Source organism: Cygnus olor, chromosome Z (genome assembly GCF_009769625.2).
Source record: "Cygnus olor isolate bCygOlo1 chromosome Z, bCygOlo1.pri.v2, whole genome shotgun sequence".
In the NCBI taxonomy this organism is placed as follows: Eukaryota; Metazoa; Chordata; class Aves; order Anseriformes; family Anatidae; genus Cygnus; species Cygnus olor.
In genome coordinates, this window is record NC_049198.1 from 10319856 (window position 1) to 10344323 (window position 24468).

The window sequence follows — 24468 nt, forward strand, 5'->3', positions numbered from 1 at the left end:
CCAGGTTAGTCACTGTTGATGATGCTGTGAGCACACCTCCTGTAAGGGGGTGTTATCGGAAGATTTTCAGTCTTTGCCTCAAGAGGCTCTGAGCTTTGCCAAATGTTATTTAGCATGAAACCATCCCTATTAGCTTTAAACCGAAGGGGCTCAGAAGTCAAAGATATGTAGGGAATTTAAGCCATGCTAATCCAGTATTTCCCAAAACGAGTCTAATGCAAGTTTCATTGCTCTGCTTGTATCAAAATTAGCTTGACTTGTATTTAAGAAGCTCTAGTGCCCTCTGACCTTAAAATTTGGCAGTGGTAGATCTTTGTCAAGTGTTTATTTGTGGAAGACCATCCCCAAATAAATGAAGTGAATAAGCCTTTGAAAAATGTGTAGTTTGCGTATGCTTGCTAGTACCTTGCTGCAGTTAAGCTGTTGCACTCCATCTGTCCCCAGTGTTTTCCAGCCAGGGACTAAAATTGGGTTTTCCCTGCTCAGCACGACGGAGCCATGGCAGACCTGAGAGTGGCAGTGAGTCCAGGTCTTCTCCATCCTCTGCACTCAGAGACTTCACAGGCTCAGGAGGTACCAGGAAGGAATCTGGTTCAAAAGGAGATGAAACCCAAGGATGAGGGAAGTCTGGATCTGCCTGGGACACATGGAGACAACCAAAGGGACCAAGTCAGGAGAGGATGGGCTTGGGCTTGTAGAGGTTGGGGGGATTGTTGAAGAGAGGGACAAAAAGGACTTGAAGTGGAATGGGGCTGCCTAGCTGAGAAGGTTTTGCTTTATAGAAAGGCACAGGCAAGAGGATGGTGCAGAAAGTTATTTTAGAGGGGAACAGTCAGAAATGTCTGTGTCCAAAAACGCACGTTCCTGGCTGAGTATGGGACGGACCCCAAGTTTCCTCAGCTTCTCCAGGCCTGCAGGTTTGTGTGGAGCTGACTGGCAAAACGTGGCTGTTGCACAGAAGACAGCAGCGTGCTGCTGCTTGTTTTCTCCTCCATTGGCTCACAAACAAGAGGCCTGCAGGGTGGTCCAGGGGCTTTCATAGAATCACAGAATAGCTGAGGTGGGCAGGACCTCTGGGTCCATCTGGTCCAACCCCTGCCCAAGCAGGGACACCCAGAGCAGGGTGCCCAGGGCCAGTCCAGGTGGCTTTTGAAGATCTCCAAGGAGGGAGGCCCCACAGCCTCTCTGGGCCACCTCTGCCAGTGCGTAGTCACCCACACAGCACAGAAGTGCTTCCTGATGCTCAGAGAGAACCTCCTGTGCTCCAGTTTGTGCCCATTGCCTCTTGTCCTGTCACCGGGCACCACTGAGAGGTGGTGCTCCTGCTGAGGATCCATGCAGGCATGTCTTAAGGTGGAAAGTAGGGCTTTTATTTTAGCTACAATCCCCCCAATCCCCCACTTCATTTGCTGAAGTAATTTGACTTCTCCTTAGTGATTGAGTTAAAATAGCTTCTCTGTTTTCCTGTCTTAGTGATTGCATGTGTGTAATTACACCCGTACAGGGAGCAACTTTGAAAACTTATTTTAGCTTTTAAACCCGTCTGAGTGGCCCCCGTTGCCATGAAGACATTCCTTCTCCTCCATCTTTCATTAGCAAATGAGTAATATGACTCTTCTGTGCGAATACAGAATTATCTGATTGGAAGTCTTACAAGATACCACGTCTCTACCGGAAGTTTTAGTATGACTCCCATATAACTTTACTAGCCTTGAAATTGCCTATCCATAAACATGAGATTTAGTGTAGGAGGCTTCTGGATTTTTTCTCAGAGGAGAATTGCCTGGATTTATAAAGCCAGAAAATATCTCCTTGCATTATGGTACTTGCAAAAGCAAAATGTGTTCCGTGGGAGCTACCAGTTTCCTCGTCACAGGCAAAATGTATGGGGGGCGAGGAGGGAAGGAAGGGGGATGCTTCAAATGGAAATAGTAGATGTACTCTGGGGGGAAAGGGTGAACAAATCTGTTCCTCTTTGTATTAAATACAGGTTCTCTCTCAAGTGTGATAAATCCTCTTGTAATGCTGTATTAAGATTACTTAAAATTCTTGAGTAAATAAAAAAACCAAAACTCTGTAAAAATCAGCTCTCAAAACCATATGTTCTAATGCATGTGCAGTTATGGGTGAAATTTGATCAGAGTTTAACTTGAGATTAATTCATAGAGATTAACTGGTGTATGTCCCAGGAAGCACATGGAGAACTTGGTGCTGCACAAATGTTTTGTCAACTCACAGCAAATGTTTACCCCACTTTCTGAAATCACTTTACAGAGCTCATGGCAGAAATCCGGTCTATTAACTTTTGTTCCTCTCCTTCTTCTCTCTTTTTTCTTCACAGAAGGAGGTAGAGGAGAGCTCCAGGTTGTACACGTTGTCCCTTCTAACCAGCATCTCTTTCTGAAACACCTGTGTGTGCATGCCTTGTCTTCATGTAACCAATTGCTCCAGCTGCGGCGCTGAGATTCAGTTTAGCATGTTATGGTTGTCAGAGGAAATGTTAACACTGTGTATGAGTTAAGAGTCTGTTCAGTGCGTAGTACCTCGTACAAAGAGAAAACATGAATGCTTTGGGTGGTCTCCGCTCTTCAGTGCTCTGTGGGGTGCACGTAGTGTGCAGAGGCACCACGTGCAGAGTACAAATGGTTTGTCTTGTCTTTTCCAGTCTTCCTCTTTATGAATCTTGCCTAAACCAAGCATTTCCTCGTTTTGCATTATTCCTAAGTTGCGTTATTTCATTCCATCACTAATTGTTCTGTATGCTTACAGTAATCAAAGTCAAAAGTACCATTATGGGCTGTAATACTGAGATTAAGTGAGACTACGGGTGCTGGGAGGTGTCTGCTGCAGCTGCCATGCCATTCTAGCTCCGGGCTGCACTTTGCTTTGAGCAGGGCAGTGCTCGAGGGTAGGTATTAGCTGTGTTATCAGCTAATATCAGATACTTAGCTAACTAGCTAATTATCAGCTGTAGGTATTAATTGCCTCTCCAGTCTTGGACCTGTTGCCTCTCCGCTTGTGGTGCTCAGTTGTGTGGGCAGCCTGAGGGCAACATATAACTCTTTCCTTCTAAGAGGATCCACATAATTTTTTTGTTGGCTGCTGTGTAACATCTTAATTTGTGTTTGTGACTGTGTCTCATGTAGAGAAAGTTCTGGTTGTTAAATTCTCAGTTTACTTTTTTTATTTTCTTGAACTTATGCTGCATGGATTAGGTGCCCGCTGCGCGTCTGTCTCTCCCTTAGCTGTATGGATCAGACTAAATTACCTTCCTGGAGCAGACTGAACACTGTGTGGCTTTTTGGCTTCCATGTAGATCCTATCCATTGAGTTTGATGATTTCTCATTTCTAAGCTTTATCGGCCTGTGTATCAAGAGGTTTGTATCATTCTTACTGGCAAATGTCCATCCATTAGCGCTTTATTGGAAGTGCAGACATATCTGGGACTGGTGACAAATTCTGTCCTCTTCTGGCTTTGGTGCAGAAACACCAATCCCCTGAGGCAACTCATCTATCAGGTGGAAAACTAGTACTGGAAGATTCATCAGGTGGAAGGAGCTTCCTTTGTAGCTTTTCAGTTGTTTTTTAAATTGATGCTGTTGCTGAACGCACTGATGTTAAAATAATCCTTCTGCTCATTGCAGCTTTGGATCCATGTAAAATGCATCACGCTTGAATCAATAAAGATATTGAACCACAAGACCAACTAGTTTAATTGGGATGATTTAGCTTAGTCTGATTCTGCTAATACCCTCGAAGAAAGGATCTAATTAGGCGTGACTAGAAGTTTAATTTAGGTGCTGAAACAGTTGCTTTTGCCTGATTCAGATTCATCTATAGCTAATTTAGGTATCAGAGGTTTAATAACCAAGCATGGTATTTGAAAACAAGTTACAATGATTTTCAAAACAAATAAAAAGTCACTGATTTGTTTTCCGTATCTGTTGAAATAATGCAGCTTTCCATGCTTTCCATCTTTCTGGAAGAGGACAACATGCTAGACACAATACGTAAATGTGATGGAAAGTTAGGTGTTTAGACTTTTATGTGGTCCTGAAGTTGGCTAACAGATTTGGGGATGTTCTTCCAAAAGAAAGAGTTGGTGATTTTTTTTGGCTGCGCCTCTGTTTTATGGACTTTCTTTTCTACAGAAATATTTGTTTATTCTCTCAATTGAAACATCTTCCTGTGTATGAGATAAATTGCAAAATTTGCAAATTGCAGCTTTAAATAACTTCTCAAATTACTTGTAATCTTGGCTGCTGCTTTTCCTGAATAAGCAAAACTCCTACTAGATGCCTTCTTAGGCTTCAGTAAACATTGTCTTCCCTATGACTGAATACTGTGCCTTAGATGCTCTTTTTAATCCATTTCAATTTATGCTGCTGTCACTGACATGATTTGGCTAAGCAGCTCTTGGTTGGTAAGAAACTGTGATTACTTCGAGACGACTTTTCAGCATCCTTTCCTGCGAGTTAACATGCTGCATTACTAGGGGTGACAGGCACTTCCCTGGCCGAAGACATTTGTTGGAAGTGGGTGTAAAACTGTCATCCATCAACATCAGAAATACAAAAACTGAATGGAGAGGTGATGGTCAGTTTTGTTTATGTTTGCTGCTCCATCTCTTTAGTGCTTACCGGAGATCAGGGGAAAAAAAAATCCTGATTCAGACTGGTCTGGCTGCTTACAAAGAGAGATCCAGTGACACAACAGTTCAGAGAAGTGAAGTAGAAGCCAGACATAAAATTACTTTCTCTGTAGCATGTGCATGTCTAGGTGTTAAATGTGTCAACATTACCATTCCATTTGTTTTGGAAAGAACAGTGTTAAAAAAGCAAATCAACAAACTCATAGCTGTTCCAGATCTCCTTTGCATCCAAATGTTCTTTGCATCTTTCCCAACATTTTCTCTGCTTGCTCAGGCTCAAAGTGAGCCTGGCTGTTGTCTTGGGCTAGACTTGGGCAGATCTGTGGCTGGTGACAAGACCCAGAGCAGCTCCTGGAGCCCTCCCTCCTGTGTCCTGCAGCAACTGCTGCCTTCAGATGTGGGAAACTCCCCAGCTACAGCAATTCCACCTAAAACATTGCCATTGCCATTTGCCTTCAAGCAAAGAGGAATGTCTACAATGTTCCTGTCTATAACAGGGGTATAAACTATGGATTGATTCGTTTAACTGGCACTCCTGGAGGTGCCCTGTTAATAATCTCTGTGGCAACACTTCTAGGTAACGTGGCCTCTGGTTCTTTAACTGTATACATCACTGCCACAAGGGACTACAGAGGGTTTCTTGGTGCCCGGTAGCCCTTTGGCAATGTGTCATATCATCATTATCTCCTATATAAACTGCCCGTCTTCCTTCTTTGAAACTGGTTAGATTTGGTGTCTGTGTTTCCTTCTGAAAGGTTACTGCATGACTGTCATGGTTAGACACCTAATTTTCATCCCCCATTTTTATTTAGCCTAATTTCTTCTATGCTGTATGTTTTCCCCTCCACTGAATAAACACAGAAAAAGGTTGATTTTGTAAGTGGTTTGTCTCATTCTCTTCTTACAGTATTGTCTTTGTATCCTCACACTGGTTTTGCCATTTTTGTGTAAATTCTTTTTACTTTGACGTAGAATAAGATTGTACATGCCTTTATGAAGGAGTCTTGCCAGCACTGTACAGTGTTACTTATGCTTTTATTTCTATGAAGATGTTTCAGCGGATATCCTCTATAGATGATATTCTCTCCTTACATGACTGTATCATAGTGGCTCATGGCCACAGTGCGATGACTAGAACTCAAGTCTGCTTTCACCTGCTGTTCTTCCACTGAGGAACCCCTTGTGTGCAGTAGAATTCACATCAGGTTTTGGTGCTCTGACTTTTCTATTTCTACCATATTTAATCTGTTGTTGCAATCTTCAGTGTCATCAATTTTTTCCATCAAGGTCTGAGTTCTGTTCTGTATTGATGATTCTCCCATATTTGTCATCAGCAGATTTTATCAGCAGGTCCTTACTCCCACTAACTTCCTTATTGCGTTGTCCATGGCTCAGCTAGTAATTTGTTTACCCGCCATAAAGCTCCCCTACTCCTTCTTAGCTTATCCAGCCTTATTAATGTCACATGGCGTTTCATCAAAGCTTTTTTTGTCGAAATGAAAATTCAGTTGATAAGTCTTTTTATGCTCTAAAGAAAAACGGTTGCTATGTCAAACCCAAATTGATGCATTCAAAAACTCGTGTTCCATATATGGTAATTTTTTTTTCTATTTTCCTTATTTCCTATTTTCCTTACCTCCATGTTAATTCTTTCCTTTGTGTTTGCTATGAATTATTTCAAGCTGTTGAAGCCAATAATGGGCCTGTGCCAGTCTGGATCACATTTCCTTCCTCCTCTCCCAGTGCCTTAGCTGTGGGTACTGCATTGGCTCTTCCCCAGTCTTAAGGCATCAGCCCTTGTTTGATGGATGTCAGGCGCTGGTTTCCTCAGCATTTCCCCAGGGAGAACGCTGCCTGGAGCAAATTAACCTCTTTACTTTTGTTCGTCTGGTCATAACTCCTGTTTCCACACAGCCATCGCCTGCTTTGGCCCCACATCAATATTGTCACTTACGGAAAGCTCTTTCTGTTGTTTTTTTTGCTGTTTTACCTTGATGATTTTTAATCTCGTCACTACAGAAGTTCTTCCTCTTCTCTTGTTTTCTTTTTATTTACATGTCTGAAATGCCTGGCAAAAGTAATGAAGATAAATGAGCAGAAGTGCAGTTTATCTGGACTCCCAGCATTTTAACTTTGCATTTGTCAAAATCTGAGTGATGGAAGTTCATTTCCCAATCGCACCTTCCCCACATCAGTGTTCTCTACCATTCTCTGTTGACTCTCAGTTGCCTTAGGAGATAGTTATTGCTCAAATAACAGAGCTCAATCTTTTTTCCTTGAAAATAGTTCTTGATAATCTAGTGGGCTCAGAGCTGCAGTATTGCCCTTGCTATTTGTGATCTGTGGAGCTCAGGCCAGTGTAAAACGTCGCTCCATTTGATGATTGCTTTCTTGTTGCAGCTCTTCCAAGTGTTCAAAGGCAAAGTTAGGGATGTCCTCCCTTCTGTGCTCTGAAGGATCTGGTTGCATTTGCTTCACAAAATCTGCTCTCTTGACCTGCATTTGAGCCAAGTCCCTGTGGAGAAAATGCAGGTTTCAGGCTGAGAGGTTTGGGGAGTGCAGCTTGAAATGAAGGTGTGTGTACATTGATCGTTTAGGTAAAAGAGCTTGGAACCTGGCGTGCAGCTCTGGGTACGTGGCAAACGTGCACAAGTGCTGGACCGTGGGTCCAGGCTGCAGCTACCTGGTCTGCAGGCCTTTGAGATCCCATAGAAAACCTGGGGAGCACATTCGATTATGGATAGGTCGTGTTTCTCACACCTATTTAAAATAAATAAAAATATGTAGTTTTCAGATCTGTCTGGCTATGGAGTTCTAGAAATAATGAGTAGGAAGTTTGGGCTTTTGATTTTGAGACCTCAAGCAGAAACTTGTTGTTCTTGGTTATTTCTACTTTTCTTGGGAGACCTTGTCTGACACATGTGAACAACCTGAAGTTGCACAGCTCATCCAAAGCACAGGAACAAAAAAATGAACCTTTTGGGGCTGTCTGCTCTTATCTTGCATATAAATTGAGCTTAATTCCTGGTATTCCTTTACATTGTGATGATTCTCTGGTTGTATGTCCCATGGCTGGAAGTACTTAGTTTTCCACTGTGTCCAAGTCCTCTTGGCAGTTGTGATTATCTGAGGTTGGAGTATTAGATATTAGCCATGTGTCTTCCTTAATCATATTTTACTGCTGGAAACCAGCTTTTCTGTCAAGGTGTGCAGGAGAATATATGAGCTGTAAGCTGGAACAAAGATGCTTCCAGTTACAGATAGACCATTTTCCCCTTATGCAGTAAACTCTTTTTCCTCCGGTTGTAAATGTTTGAACACTTCTCATCTCTAATTGATCTACTGAAGATTTTCAAAGAAACAAAATCTCTCCATAAATACACTCCTATGAGAACATAAGAACATGGTTTGAATTCATGAAAATGAATCCTGATATTGCTGCCTGTGGTGGCTTCCATCCTTCTTGCAAGTGATGGCCCTTACCTCTTGGAAGTTAAATAGTTGCATTTGAATGGATGGAGCTGCACTGGGACTGTCCAGCTTTGGGGGCTGGAGAGTCTTTACATTTGAGAGTGAACAAAGTTCATAAGTGCTTGTACAAAGTATCATGCTGATCAATCATTTGTGCATTTCACACAGGTGCTTTTAATTTATAGTGTCCTCGTTGTGACCATGTTCATGTCAGTGGTGACCTGTAGTAACAGGAGTGCTACCATACCTCATGCTTTTGTTGGGCTGAAAAACAAACAAACAAACAAACAAACAAGAAGGGAAGAGATCATAGAATGATCTTTAAGACTTCCGTTTGAAAGAGGAGGTGCACTGAACAGGCTCTTCTGGTCCCGGTTCTAGGTGTTCAATGACATCTCATAGCCTGTGTGTCCATAAGACCTGTCCTCATATGTTGGCCTTTGGAGGTGCTTGAGTGACTGTCTGTATGCATTTGCCTTCATGCGGTGTGGTCTGTTATCCTTTACTCAGCATATAAGCTAAATATTTTTTTTCTGGTGTTTTCAGAAGCTAATTTCATATTCTTCTTTTGCCTTCCCCCATTTAAGGGTCAAGATGAGGCTGATCCATCAAAACCACCCTGGCTCAAAGGAGGGTAAGTACTATCCTGAGACCTCATTTCGCTGTGTTTATAGTTAGAGTATAGTTTGAGGTCTCCAGTTGAACTTAAGTAGAAGCAGCACTACTGATGCTCTTAATGTCTGGTTTGGGGAATAATCAGGTAGCCGTACCTCGTTTAGAGCCAGGCTGCTGCTACATTTTATAGTCTCCTTTTAAACAGCTAGAGGTGGGCTGTGCAGCTCTTCTGGAGATCTGTGGTTAAGGACAAGGGTTTAGTTGCAATGTATAATCTCTAATGTAATGCCCCTTAGAAATAAAGGTAGCTTTGGGGAAGCCTTCTGTCTTTGTAATGATGCCTGTGGTTAATGTAGAAGGCAAACCTGGAGTAGCTCTGGAAATCATTGCAGTTTTTCATTCAAACAGTGGTCATCATACCTCTTTTACGCAGGTGAGAATGAGAGACTGTTCTTTCCGTAACACACAAGTTTCAGCAAATGAAGCAGACAAATTCTGATTGTGTGTAATTTCAGCATGCTACTCAGCATAATAGGTGCCAGCATGGTAGCTTCCCTAGAATCCTCTATGGAAAAAAAAGAAACGACGCATTTTCCAAGCTGCTAGGTTATGTGCCTCATTCGTGATTAGAACGATACGGTTTGGTAGTGGTGCACTCATTAGGAGCTGATGTAGCAGCAGATTTGTCCTGGTATCTCAGCAAGAGGTTGGCTTGCTGCACGTACAAGTTAATTCTCATAGTACTGAAGTAAGCTTTCCTAATAAAATGCAAAGTTAAATCAGAGGCTTCATTATACGATTTTCTGCTTTGGGAGTCATTGTTCTGTAATGTTGGTATTCCCACAAAGCTTCCTCCACACCTGCAGATGCCTGGAGCTGCCTAGCAACCCCATGCTTTCATAAGGAGTCCAAGACTTTGCTGGAAAAGTGGCAATTAGCAGGAGCAGAAGACAGTGATTTATTCGAACTATAAACAGCACCTTCTGCTTTAACAAGGAGTCGATGCACTGAGTTTACTGGTGCAGACTCACGAAATGATTTCCTAGCCTGAAAGATGAATACAACTGCAGTCCTGAAATAGTTAAAATTTATTTTGTCCATTCAAGGCCATGTTTGCTCTAGTCTGTAAGTTCTTCCTCTTATATGGGAGATTTAACAAAACAAATTGAGTAAAGTAGTTTTGATGAAAGTATGGCTTATTTACTATATCCCGGCATGCAAGAGATTTCCAGAAAAAGTGGTGGTGGATGGTGAACCTTTAATTCCACTATTAGCCACATTGTGGCTTAATTAGCCACAACATATATTAAAGCACTTAGGTTTGGAGTTCTTTCACGTGAAGATTAGAGAAGTAGTGTCCTTTGAGGTCACTAATCATCTTCTGTCATCACAAACAATCTTTGCTTCCTTAAATTTTCAAGACTTACTGTAAGATCCTTTGTGATAAAGGTCATATTAGAACATGAATTGAATAGCTTCAAGCTATTTGCACTTTTAGCATAATGCCATAGTATCTTCCTGTCTGCAACCGCAGGTTTTGGAAAGCTAGCTTAAAAAAAATAAAACAACACAATTGTTATTACGGATCAGTTTCTGGGTATAATATCTCATATCTGTATATTTCATTTATTAGTGCAAATCATATTCTCACACAGAGATGCTATTCACTTCCCAATATAGCACTCCATAATAATGCTATAAATATTGCAGGCATTGCAGAGGAGAGTTACCCTATTGTATATGAAGCCATGGTGTACATATTTGAAGCAGCGTTAGTATTTCTGTCTGTACAAACTCTGTGTAAAGCAAAGTAGAGATTGTGCTAGAATAGAGATTGAGGTAGCTGAAAGCACAAGCTAAATAATTTTGAAAATTAAGAATCACTTTTTTTATTATTAATAAGCTAATAGCAGGTTATCTGAGTATATATCTATGTAAGTATTAAGACACCTCTCTTAGAGGAAAATGCAAGCACCTTTCAAATATTGCTATTCTCTGTCAGTCTGGCTTAGAAGCGGTTCTCTTATTTTACAGGTGCAAAAACCTTAGTCTAACATAAATATTTTGCAAGAAACCAGGCTGTAACTAGACATGTTTCTCAAGTACAATATCTTGTTTAGGCTTGTCTTGAATTATAAAACGTACAATTCTAGTATGTTGTGTTTTTTTTTTTCCCTTGGAAACATCAGTGTCACAGTTTCCTTTCAATTGAATTAGGGGGAAAAAAAAAACTTTGAAAATTCTGTAGAAAAGAAGTGTTATTTCCCAGCTGTGCTGTTAACTTTAACAGGGGCATTGACTGTAGATTTTTACTTGTGACTATTTTATTGAATCTTTTCTTCTTATAGATGCTCCCTTTATATTTTGCATATGCTTTCATAATGATTTGACCCAAATTTTTGACCCAAAACTTAGCAATTAATTAAACTCTATTGTGATTTAAATAATACTGGAATTCTTGACATCATCTAAATAGTATTCTGTGAAACCTATTTTACTCCAAAATAGTATTGCTAATATCAGGCAGCATTTTGTAGCTTTAGGACAGCAGAAAAAAATCCTGTTTGATCTCAGCAAGACTGTGCTGAGTTCTTATGCTTATATATATTATTTGTTGATTTGGGCCAGATCTTTCTGTTATAAGCAAGAAGGGATTATTGCAATGTAACTCGGGCAAAAATATTTTCTGGAGCTGTGTTGGAAATGAGGATAGCCTTTAGTAGAAATACCACGTAGCCTTGCTGTAAGGATTTCCTGTACTAGAGAACACTTATTCTTTGCCAGAGACTCCAGCAGTTTAAACTAACTGAACTGCTGTAAACTAAACCTGCATCTTTTTCATGCCTGAGTTGGTCTCCTGTTCCCAGCTGCAGGATCTAGTGCTCGCGTTTTGCTGGCAGAGCAGTGTAGCAGACTGTGAATGGGGTTTGTTCATTATGTAGGAGCACAAAGAATTGTGCACAGCTCTGTAATGCAAATATGCCTAATGCTGCATGTGGAGGCAAGGGTAGTTCATGTGGTCACACTTGGCTGCTCGCCTTCCCACCAGACTTGTTCAGCCAGCAGCATCTGTCAACTCAGCCACGGATTGGATGTGTCACCCTCCTATGCCCAGTCAAAAAAGTCAATTTTACCATTGCAGCACTATGGCATGTTTATATATATAATAGACACCTGCCCTTTTTTGACACAGCCTTGTGCTAGGTTGTGCAGTGACATCTTTCTCCATCCTAGCGTGGTCTGCTATAGTGCAGGTGGTTGGTCATCATTTGTTTTTTTCCTAGACTTACTCATTTTTTTTTTTTTTGACTTTTGGCTATATTAAGTGTAAATTTGAGTAGGCCCTGCTTGCCAAGGAAAGCAGGCTGCCTGTAGTCACTTACCAGCCTACCAATTTCCATGGCATGTGCGAATTTGGTTCTCTAGATCATTTAAAAGTGTAACTCCATGTACATCTTTTATATGTAGAATATTAGTAAGAGTAGTTTGTCCCATGCTACCTATTCTAGTAGCTGTGGTGTCTTAAATCATTTTGTCTGTCCATATATATATACATGTATTATACATGTGTATATATATATGTATATATATATGCATACCAAATCAGCAAAATACACAGGTTACCAGTGCCAACCCTCTTACCTTTACGGAGACTGCTGCAGATCTCTGGTTCTACTGTTAGGTGAGGATTTTTGCCAAATTCATGCCACAAGGAAGCTGTGGGGATAAGCCCACCTTCACTTGCCAGTGGCAGCGACTGGATGCTCTGCAGGCATGTGCACAGTTTGCTCTGAGGTAGCTCAGACACTCAGCCTTGAGATGGGGAAAATGCCTTTTTTTTTTTAAAGTGGTTAAACAAGTTTGGTTTATCATTAAATTGTGTTTGCAGTGAACTGATTCTTCGTGTTCTTATTGAATGTGATATTAGCAAAGAGAATGGAGTTCTAAGGAAGCTTTTTGTTCATATTTACTGCCTGACATTGCTGGTGAGATTTTTAATCCTTTTTCCTCTTGATATTCCAGGCCAGCAGGTGGTCTCTATGGCATTGATAGCATGCCTGATCTCCGCAAAAAAAAGCCAATTCCACTTGTCAGTGATCTGGTAAGAGATTTTTCTTCTGCTACACAGTCACTGGTGCAAGTGGCTTTATTTTTTGACATATGGTAATGTTCATTGTCACTTCAAAGAGTTGCAAGTTTCCTGCTTAGTTAAATTAATTCTTACAAAGAAGGTTTAAGGAGTTGTGCTTGGAAAAATCTCTAAGAACAAGGTATGGTTTCATACAGTGTTGCATTCATTTGGCAGAATTAAGATATTTTTCGTGTTCATCTTCCTTCTTTTTCTACACAGAATATTTGATTATTTTTGGGCCTGCATTATTTTTAAATATTTTCCTAAAAATCACATACTTTGTGGAAAGTTATGATGTCCATGTGAGACTTGGCAACTTTACAGAAGGTTGGAATTTGAAAGGATAGATAAATGAACATATGTGCTTGGATTTTTTAAAGTAATTTGAAATATTGCCAGTAGGCTCCTGTGCTGAGGAAGCAAAAGAACCAAGAAAGTAAGGAAGACAAGTTTCTTATGGTTGTGTGATATGGTGAAATAAGTCTTCTCTGGGACAAAAGGTTTTCCGTTGTCTGTGTGATCAGTACACGTAGCACACTCATAGTTGGGAGAGATGCTGTAACATCTGAAAGACCAAAGTTTCTGTATCGTGCAATTCCTGTGAAAAGATGCATACAATTCTCTCTGCCAGCTTATGCATGGGAGGCCTAATGTGTCTTATCTGCTTGTGTCTTCTAAACCTGTGCAATGATGGCATTAACTTGTGTTGCTTCCTTTGTATGCTTTCATTCTCTCTCTCCATAGGCCATGGTAAGTGGAGCTTAAGACAATCTAACAAGCCTTTACCAAAACCAAAAATTATTATACCTTATTTTCCCTCTGCTCTTATGCTTTTTATTTTGAACCTGCAGTATTGCAGTGCATGCATATTCAGCACTCTGTCCTGCTACATCACTGATGGAATGAACGTTTTGGTCTGTCTTCAAATAGCATAAATCAGCATAACTGAAAGTCTCTGATGGGATTTGATGATTTCAAAATAGATGTTGCTGGCTTTAATTGGCCTTAATTTCTTTCTCAGCCTTCATCTTTGTATAGCAGTGTTAGGTGCTGCAAAGGCTGTGCTGCTCAAGGGTGAACAACCTTGCAGAACGGCGTGGGTGTGATGTGAAAGGGTCAGTTTTCAGGGAAATATGCTGTTCATTGCATTCAGTGATGGCCAATGAATGTGACTTACCAGCACATTCAAACCTGCTCCCAACCCACCCTTTGTCCTGTTTGTATCCTTTCACTGTCACATTTGGGAGTGTTGTGTATGTTTTTAAACTGACAAAATAATCTCCTTTTGTTTATGAATAAAGTTAAATATAGAAGATTGAGTCCCACGTAATTATCTTAGGCAATACCAGTGTTACCATTGCTACCAGAACACAGAAGTGAACCCAGTTATCATTATTACCAGAGAAACAAATAAAAATTTGAGACTGCCTGTGGGCAGATGAAAACTAGTTGGAGACCTCCCAGAGCATGCATTTGACTCTTTTGAGATGTGAGCTATCATTTAAGAAAGTAACTTCAGTGTAATAGGCTTGGTATCTGTCATGACAGAGTGCCTTTGCTCACATCTTTGGGGATGTAGTACCAGTGCATTTCTGAACGTTGGTAGTGAATAACAAATTTTCTTCCTTTTAGTCACTGGTTCAGTCCCGGAAAGCCGGAATTACCTCAGCAATGGCCACTAGAACATCTCTCAAAGATGAAGAGCTGGTAAGTGGGAGGGTTGCTTGGCTCATGTTAACTTTCAGTAAGCAAATTAGGGGAGTTTGGCTCTTTGGGATGCAGAGCCAGCTTCACAGATGTCTAGAAATATAGATGCAAAGCTTCTTGTATCATTTGTTTACAGAAACTAAACATGTAAAAAGTAACATTTAATATGTCAGATATGATCCTAAAAAATACAAACTTACTTCCTTCTGTGTTATCTACTATGGGAGACAGTGTGCTAAACTTGCTTTATGTAAAGTGTTCCTCATCCACAAACTTTAATTTCTTCCATCTCTTCCACTTTCTTTTAAATGTCTGGAGAAACATTTTTGAAAGTATGTTCTCTACTGTCACTAGTTGAATTTGGATAAATTTGGCTGCTCCAAATGTGTAGATAAACTGCACTGTTCATGCCTTTTCCCTAAAACCCATGTGTTAACTAGCAAAAACAGGTTCATTCACCTTCCTGGATGTTGGTTTATGTGTGTTCTTGTATTTCAGAAATCTCATGTCTATAAGAAGACCTTGCAAGCCTTAATTTACCCTATCTCTTGTACAACCCCACACAACTTTGAAGTGTGGACAGCCACAACTCCTACCTACTGCTATGAATGTGAGGGGCTGTTATGGGGTATTGCACGGCAGGGAATGCGCTGCGCTGAATGTGGAGTCAAATGCCATGAGAAGTGCCAAGACTTGCTCAACGCTGACTGCTTACAGAGTGAGTAGCGGTTTTGCTGCTTTCTGTCCCAAGAGGTACGGCGGAGCGTGGCTGTTCAAGAAGTGTTACAAAAGCTTTCCTAAATATAAAGGTGATACCTGAGTGATTAGTGAAGATGTATTTGTTAAAATGACTGTTTTTTCGGAAAAGGTACCATTAGTCTAAACCTGCTCCCATCGCTCTGTGGATGCAGCTCCAGTGATGCAGGAGAACTTCTTTGCAATGTTGTACTTTGTGTGCTTTAAAGGAAGGTTTAGTAATTGACTCTTTCACATATATATATATATTTTGTTTTATCCTGTGTAATGTGTTTAATCTCTCTCTGTGTCAGCTCAGGTGGTGTGTTTGCTAGCATTTCCTGCACAGAAGAGAGGCAGGAGGTCGGGTGAATAGGCTACTAAGCTGGATATTCAGACTTTTGTTCTGTCCATCACACCCTGGTATCCTAGTCAGGTTTTATTTAAATGTTCAGTCTGTGTTACCGGATTTTAAGCAGTGGGTTCCTGCTTAGCGGATACTGCCCATGGACTTAGCCAGGATTCTCTATACCAAGTGTGGATTGTCAAGGCATGTTGCCATTTGAATAGGAGTGCCCTGTGGTTGAGTCACTATAGAGACCTGAATCTGAATGAGGACGGATGATAGGTCAGATAGGAAGGTATTATTTAAGCATATGGGCAGTATCTCATCTTACTACTAGTAGTTCTGTTTATTTTGTTTTTCTGCATGTTTATTTCGTTTTTCTGCAATGTTCAAAACCTGATCCCTGTCTTCAAAGAAAGCAAAGAGCTAATAATTTGCATAGTAAAAGAGACCTTGCACATACAATGGAGAAGTTTAAAAGGATTTGATTTTTCTCTCTTTTTTTTTCCTAAAAAAGAGAGAAAAGTATGATTTTAGGCATCTGGTTTAGTCAGATTCTTTTTATTTGCTCCTAAAACAGTTTCTTGATTTGGTCTCAAATTTATATTCCTGCTTGAGAGCAAAATATCTTAGCCTAAATGGAATAGAAGTTTCCACTGTGTAAGTGTTAAATCTTGAGTAGGAAGGTGGGGCTGCTTCTGTTCACTCTTGATTTTTTTTGGTGTTCCAGCTTGAAGTCAGAAAGAATCAGAAGTTAGCGATGTAAAAAGCAGCTTATTGAAAATCCGTGTCAGCAATTATAGGAGTATAGGGAGTCAAATCCTGTACCTATCTCAGACTCTAGTTATTTGGAAAAGCCAGACTGGATGATCCAGCAAGGGATACTAAAGAATCATAGGTCACTCGTTTTTCTTAAAGCTTATCGTGACACCTTACATAGACATTGTTGCTGCTTGTATTTTTGATGTGTGCAGAGTTTTAAATAAGTCATAGTTAGGACTGATGATCTATGGTAAGTTTGTAGAGTTCACCAGAACCATATGCTAACTTGTGATTTTCAGTATTTGAGATGAAAAGCTGTTGATATGTGTATCCAGGCTTAATTCAGATGCACACCCATGATGTTGCAGTGTCATGATGGAGTCATGATATCTCAGTATGGGAAAATGCTATTGACAGCAGAGGAAAGAAAATTAGGCTTGCATGAGCAGCAGTGAGGAAATAGGCACAAAGCTGTATGGAGGAGAAGCAATGAAGTCAAAAACAATAGAAGGAAAACTAAGTTTAACTAATCACAAAGAGGAAAAAAGTATTCCTGCAGAGGGCAGCTGTGGCAATACATGTGCAAGAAGGAGGACTTCAGACTGGGATGGGTATTGGGCAGAGGTCAATTGTAATGGAGAAATTGTGTGAGATATGAGTTTGCTTGTTCATCTTTCAAAAGCGAGGCTTGGCAGTGTGGAACATGAGGACAGGAATGATGCTGTTTCAGGAACCTAAGAATAGCCAAACTGGGACTGTCCCGATATCATCTTTCTAAAGGGATGTGATGGAGCACAAGGCAGAGGTGTAAGACATGCAGTGAAGAGCTGCTGTGATGCTATGTTTAATAGCAGCCAGTGACGGCTTTGTAAATTTGTCTAATCCTTCTTTGAACCTTTTTATACCTGAAGTATGGTGGGGAAGAGGGAGATGTACAACAGTGAGGAAAATGGTCTGTTTAAGCTTACCATTTACAAAATTAAACATGGAATAAATTTGCTTCAAGAAAATTAAAGGTGGAAGCTACAAGACAACTTCAGTGATGAGAGCAGGGAGTCTCTGGAACAGCCTCTGGAAAATAACGGTGGGGGCAGCTTATCTAATCTCTGGTTGGAGTTAAATAAGTTTGTGCAATGGGCTGTGGGATGTGATGATGGCAAAAGACTGTGCACTTCTGTGTAGAACAGAGGTAGCAACTGGAACCAACTCTGCTTTTCAGATACAGTGAAGTATCAGATAATATCTTGTTATTTTATTCACTGGATTGCAGATGTTTGCTTTTCACATTCTCTTTCAAATTGTAAAGACAAGATAGTCCAGCATGGAGAGTTAAAACAAACAAACAAACAAAAAACAAACAAAAAAAACCACAGAGGGGAAGAAAATGAGAGTGTGCTGGGCTCAAAACAGGTGAAGAACACATAGAAAGGTAAAAACAATAACAAACCAAATGAATGCAGCCCCACGAAACTTCACAGACTCAGTTATTTGAAAACTGCCCAGCATCAGAACAGAGGAGTTGCAGAGACCATGAGCTGGAGCTATGAAGCTACCAATGTGAGAGTAATAGGTATCATTGTCTGTGGTGGAGACAGAAGGGAAATTGAAAACGTCAATTGTATAATTAAAAAGCAGAGAAGACAGAGGAAAGACAGTGCTGGGAAATTAAGATAATACTACAGCCAATATGTGGATGTGCTGCTGGGCTGGGAAAACAAATGTTATTGATACTAGAAATCTAGTATAAGGCTTTTTCAGGAAACTGCGTTCTTTCTTTTGGCATGTTCATGCTAAAATTCTTCTAACTGGAACCCACAAGGCCAGAAAAAGATGGGGAAAAATTAATTATTTTTTTTATATGTTTGAAGAGCATAGACTGTGCTTGAGGAATGAGAAATGGGTGCTTCTGGAGCCCAGGCAATAGTGTGGAGATCCAATAAGTCTGAGACTGAAGTTTCTCATATAGTGAACTTGAGTGGTTTCTTCCTAAAAGAAGTTTTATTATTGCTGGTGGGATTTTTGTTTTTTTTTCTTTTTTTTTTCAATAAAAAAAAAAAATCCATGTTCTCAAAATGTATCATCACCTGAGCATCTAATAAAGGCTTCCAGGAAATGTTGCATTGGAAGAGTAAAATGAGTTTTCAGGCTGGTAACAAGTACAGTTCTATTGATTGGGTCTTAATGCCTCAGGATGTATCTTCATTCAAGTCTGTGCAAGTCTTCCTGAAAATGTTGCATTGGAGTAAATTGAATTTTCAGGCTGGTCACAAATTCTGTTGTCTATATTTTGAATTTTGGTGTAGATGCTTTGGGACCTTAGAATCAGGATGTGATGTTTATCCATCTGCTATGCTTCAGTGCTTTTCTGTGGGAAATAAATGGATCTCTCTCCCCAAGTCTATGAGAATTCAGTTTGGTTACTTCTTCTAAGGGCTTTTTACTTACCATCTATATTTTAAGAAACTGAGTATCTGATACAGCGAACAAACGTGTGGGACTGTAGTAATAAGATACTCAAATTCAGCAGTGCTTTGTTGCAGTTTGAAACAAAATCCATTTGTGTAAAATTGGGTGCCGCTTCTCTATTGAAGCTAATTTGTTCATCATGTCTATGGAAATGCCTCAATACCTTTGTCTGGGAGGCAATTGAGAATGTGTTTAGAATGTATTTCCAGGAAACATTGCATCCAAGGAATGACACCCAACAGAGATGAAAGGTATCAATTTTCTATCTGAATTTTCTTTAAGAACAAAAAAACAAAAGCTGCAACTTTCAGCCTCCCAGCTCTTAGGGTTCAGCATTTTTGTTTTGTTTTGTTTCAAGTATTGTGTGATGGGACATGCCTTGCAGATCAGTTTAACAAGGCTGTTCCATGAATTGGCAATGTTTGAAATGCAGTAAGGATAGAATTATCTGTGGCATGTGTACTGCAGCCATCTGGTTAATGGCTCTGTTGGCACCAAGCTGTTATTCTGAGAGCGTTAAAATACTAAGTTTCTGTATTCTAGGTAGTTTCAGGATACTATTCTGATGATCGAGAACTTTACCTTTTCATTGTAAGATCATAAGTACTTGCTCTAGGGAAGATGCTCTCTCTTTATCTTTCACCTGTTCTTGGAGTTACTGGAGGTCTCCGCTGTTTGGGTACAATTCCTTTCTTGCTTGGCTGGATATGGATGGAGAGGTTTCTTTGGTTGGTTGGTTTTTATCTATCCTCATAGCATATAAAGCTTTTGAAAAAAGGGGGCTTTGTCTCTTGCCCTGAGCACCAGTGTAGTACTAACTGAAATACAGACAGTTGGGAAATGTTGATATCAAAGGAAGCCTTATGATGGCTGAGGATGGATGTGTAGGATGCAGAGAAATGGATGCAGAGAAGTAGGCAGAATTAGGAAGAGGATGGAAGGGAAGGACATTATGCTAGTGAGATACTGACAAAAGGGAGTTGGACAGTTCTGGACTAGCATTTTGGAAAGCCTTAGTATTATGCTTCTGCAAGTATATGTCTTGTTTCCCAGCAGTGATGCTAATCTAAGTCCTCAATAGACTACAGTTAAACCTAAGGAAAGAAATTACCCTGGGATATCAAAATATGGTTGTCTGGAGATCTTAAAAATGAGGAATTGAGATCTCAAGCTTCAAACTTCTGTTGAACATGAAATCTGTGTTGTATGATTAGTTATATTAGTGCTGGTTTATGGTGTACTGGAGCAACAAACCTGGTGAACCTCCCATGAGCTATGAGGACTGCGGTGCTGAATGCCCCGCTTGGTACTGTTTTGTCTCCTGGGCCTTTGGTTCACCACTGGAACTGTTCAGCACTTTTTGACTCAGAACTGGAAGTCTGGCATGTTTGTTGGGTTTTGGATGAGAAAGCTCTGTGTTGCACTCTGAACAGATTGCATTCCAGAGACTGGCTCTGTGAGTGGACTGTTAGGGAGACCAATAAGTCACTCTTGTGATAATCATCTTGGCTTCAGCGTTGAATGATGATTAGGCACCATGGTGATGAATGCTTGTTTGCTTCCAGAATCCTGTGCAGGAAAATATTTGCACAGAAGGAAGAAGGATACCTTTATTTGAAACTCGAATATCTATTTTAAGTTTCATGAATATATAATTTCTAAGCATTATCCGCCTACTGAACAGCTGTCTTCTATCCTGCTAGTGTTGCTTTCTTGACTTTTTCCTCTTAAAGCATGAGATAACAGCACTGGCAGTTTACTAATGGCTGTATCAATACCATTCCCATTATAGTCGTACTTGCTTTCTGTTTCCAGTTATAAACTGACTTGTGATTCATTCCTAGGGAGGAAGAGATAAGGAAAGCCCAGTACCATTTATATGGTACTATACATGTCTATACACAGTACTTGTATAGTCCCTTGCCTTTTTATTGCCATTTACAGAACTACTTGAAAAGCTGCACCGCTGGCCTGAACTTTTTTTGCAGCTGAATGAATATAATCCAAGTTCAGCTGCAGGAGAAGCACCCGTGACCTTCCAGTGCAGTGACATACATTGGGTTTATAGGACATATGTTTTATGTAGTTAATCCTCTGATAGTTATTGTGGAAACCATGGTGGTTTTGTACCAACAAGCAGGTGTCAAAATTAAGAACAGGTATGTTGTTGTGACAGAGGGTTTGTCTGTTCTTTACTCTGTTAGTCTGTGTAGTTAAACACAGTGTCTGATCCTGGTTTTTGCACTGCAGTTCATGTGTAACTCTGCAGGGAGACAAATTTCTCTCCTGTGAAGGAATACTGGAGCCTTTTTTCCTGATAAATCATCTGGGCAGAGTGGGGGAGAAGCATGGATGGAGATGGGCAGTTACCTCTGAAAGTCAGGAAGCAGAGCCAAGCGTTAGAGGTGATGAAAGAGGGATGTCTAGAGGTCTGTGCGGCATGGCTTGCATCTCCTGTAATTCAGGATGCCACGGGCAGCTGCTAGACCTGAAGCAAGTCTTGGTGAATGGCTCCACTATTCAAGGTCTCTGGAGGTAGTGGAGATGTGAAATATATTTTTAGATTATGAACAATTATTCCATTTATCTATGTTTGCTGTCAAAAGCCTATTTGATGCTTCTGGAGTGCTTGCCATTAAGGCAATGATGCAGACCACAACGCTCCAAAATTGTGTTACCTCTGGTCCCATCTGTGTGACCAGCAGTGAAACATTTATGTTTGCAAGCTGCCTGGCTAATAATTTCTTTAGAAAATGTTTCTGAAATAGAGTACTCACTCATTTATGACACTAGCCCTTAATGTTTGAGTTTGGTTCTTCATTACCATAAGATCAGGTCAGAAACAAACCCTGTCCTGCCCTTTCTTGGTATTGTTACAGATTTCAGAATTCCTCATAGGAAAAGCTACTTTTTCAACTTGGCCTCTTACAGTTTCTGTAGCTCTGTGTATACTGTACAGAGTCCACCTCCATCCCTGAAAGACCTAGTTCTGTAACGCTGAATAGCATTTCTTATCTGAAGTTCAAAGTATAGCCCCTGGTATCATTTCAATTCCATATTCCTTTAATAAGTGTTGGGTCTACAGCTGGATGATTGTCTGATACAGGCATCACTTTGGGTAGTGGTAGTTCTTCATCACCGGTGAGTGAAGACAGCAGGGACTATATAATTAATTCCAGTATTTTGATTTCATTTCATCTTAAGCCAACAATAGGAAACTCTGGGGCCTTTTCTCAGATAAATTTTATTGTACTAAATGGAATACTGAACATCAAGCCTCTAGCAAATAGAATGAAAAAAATAATTATCAGGTAATGCAAAGTTATGGCTTGTTTTATACCCAGGTCTTTAATAGCTTACCTTGGTATGCAGTGTTCTTAATGAACTTCTGAAACTTCAGTGGTCACAGTCTGTTCCAAACTGTGTTTTTATTCTTTTCAGTTTGGATGGTGGAAGTTATAATTGAGTTTTGTTTCTTTATTGAAGTGAGTTTAGTAACGGTGAAAGGTATTAGATTGAAGGTCCTAGAAATAGATGTCTTTAGGCAATGTTAGTCACTGGGCACGCTGTTGAGCCTGCTAACGAGGTTCCCTGTTATGATGTACTGCTGGGGGTCCTTTATCAGGGTGTATTCACAGAAGTTTGTCCCTGTTTGGTCACTAACTGCTGAAACTCTCTGTGTGCAAAATAGTAAGGACTTGTGTTAAGGTGCTCCAAATATCATATTTGTGCACTTATTCTAGAGGAAAACATTTTTTGGGTGTCTTTGTGACTGATGGCTGCCTTTACACAGACTTGCTCCTGCTTTAACACATTTTTAAGGTAATTCATTCAGTATTTGGTGAACAGCTGGTGAAGGTCATTTTTCTAGGACAAGGCTTAATATAAGGTATCTGAGAAAAAACAAGCATGCAAAAGCATATTAAGCTAAACTGAAATAATGTCTGAATGTGTTCACAGGACTTTTGTCTTGGTTTAACCATATCTGATTTAAGGTCATAACTTGAAATCCCTTAAATGCAGACTGTGTGTAGAAAGATAGTGTGTAGTCTGATTCCTGTATTTCATTTCACACCCTTTCATTTCTGCCCTGTTAGCTCACATCAGTGGTTTTATTAACTCATTCCTCACATCTGACACAACAGTCTGTGGTTGAGTTCTGACAGCAAACACGGCTGTCAGAATTGAATAGGGAATAGTTGATTGTGGGAGCATTCTTATCTCATAATTAAATTAACTGTTAAAATTTGTAAGAGGTATGCCAGTGATCAGAGGCCTCTGTTAAAGCAAAATGATGAGAAGAGGGGGCATGCTGATGTCTGCTGTTACAGTAAACTTCGTTTCTGGATCTTTCTCAACTGCAATGGTGTTTGACTTGAGCCTCTTTTCAGGAGAGCGATCTCATCCTAGATTATAGAAGAATATGGACATTCCCCTTCCGTTATCTCCTCCCAGCTGTATGTGGTCCAAGTTTTCTTTCATGTATGTTGAAATGGAGGGTTGACTGTAAACATCAATAGTAAGAGGCATCATGTGGAGGGTAACTCATGGCTTTGATCCTGCCACCTATTCAATGAAGCATGACTTGGTGTGTTTGCCTGTTTCTGATGAGCATTGTTTACTTCCTGATGCACAGGAGCAGCAGAGAAGAGCTCAAAGCATGGAGCTGAAGACAGAACCCAGAATTTCATCATGGCCATGAAAGATCGTATGAAAATCCGTGAGCGAAACAAGCCAGAGATCTTTGACTTGATTAGAGATGTGTTCTGTGAGAGCAAATTGACACATGCCCAGCAGATGAAGACGGTGAAGCAGAGCGTTCTTGATGGCACCTCAAAATGGTCAGCAAAGATCACGATCACAGGTGAGTGAAGGGAGGCACAGGTTCCATCATTCTTGCTTGGGGCCCTAAGGTAAGGAAGAGTTGGTGTGAAGCTAGAAAGAGCAGACTTCCCCCTCTCTGCTTGGAGTACAGGTAGCAAGTGGAGATGCTCCTGCCCCAGGTGTTGTAATGTACCATGAGCTGAGGCTCATCAGAAAAACTTAATGAGTGATATTCCTCTTTCTTTGGCCAGGCTGATTTGCCAGGCTGATTTGCTGCTTCATGTGGTGTGTGGACACAGTATTATTGGCGAATGGTGATAACCCTTCTTTTTTGTTTCCAGTGATGTGTGCTCAGGGTCTGCAAGCCAAAGACAAGACTGGTTCCAGCGATCCATATGTAACTGTTCAAGTTGGTAAAACAAAGAAGAGGACAAAAACAATTTTTGGGAATCTTAACCCTGTTTGGGAAGAGAAGTTTTATTTGTAAGTACTCTTACAAGGACTCTTACCCCTGTTTTGCCTGTTTGTATGATCTTTACTTTGACAGTTATGCCGTCTTTGTCAGAATGCAATCCCACACTGCCTGTAATGTATGAAGGTTTCACTTCTGCTTGGTGTTGTGTTCTGGAGGGTTGATGTCTGTAATAATGTACATAGTGCACACTTGTCCACTTCATCTTTCTTGCTTTTGTATAGATAAATTGTCTGCTCTGTGAGCATTCTTACATTAATGTTTCTAGAGAAAGATAAAGAAAGGA

The 24468-nt window shown here is 40.4% G+C and overlaps 1 protein-coding gene across 9 annotated transcripts in view; it reads left to right on the plus strand.

The window, feature by feature from the left end:
* The window catches only part of UNC13B (unc-13 homolog B), a 212485-nt gene that overhangs the window by 114176 nt on the left and 73841 nt on the right, over nucleotides 1-24468 (plus strand). For 4 of the 9 annotated variants that reach the window (XM_040540263.1, XM_040540267.1, XM_040540266.1 and 1 more), the window contains 8 exons: nucleotides 2342-2364; nucleotides 8711-8757; nucleotides 12762-12840; nucleotides 13615-13620; nucleotides 14503-14577; nucleotides 15076-15295; nucleotides 23523-23750; nucleotides 24052-24193. In XM_040540263.1, coding sequence (XP_040396197.1) covers nucleotides 2342-2364; nucleotides 8711-8757; nucleotides 12762-12840; nucleotides 13615-13620; nucleotides 14503-14577; nucleotides 15076-15295; nucleotides 23523-23750; nucleotides 24052-24193 — 820 coding nt within the window. The remainder of the gene's footprint in view (nucleotides 1-2341; nucleotides 2365-8710; nucleotides 8758-12761; nucleotides 12841-13614; nucleotides 13621-14502; nucleotides 14578-15075; nucleotides 15296-23522; nucleotides 23751-24051; nucleotides 24194-24468) is intronic. The other 5 variants (XM_040540265.1, XM_040540268.1, XM_040540270.1 and 2 more) reach the window with 3 other exon arrangements.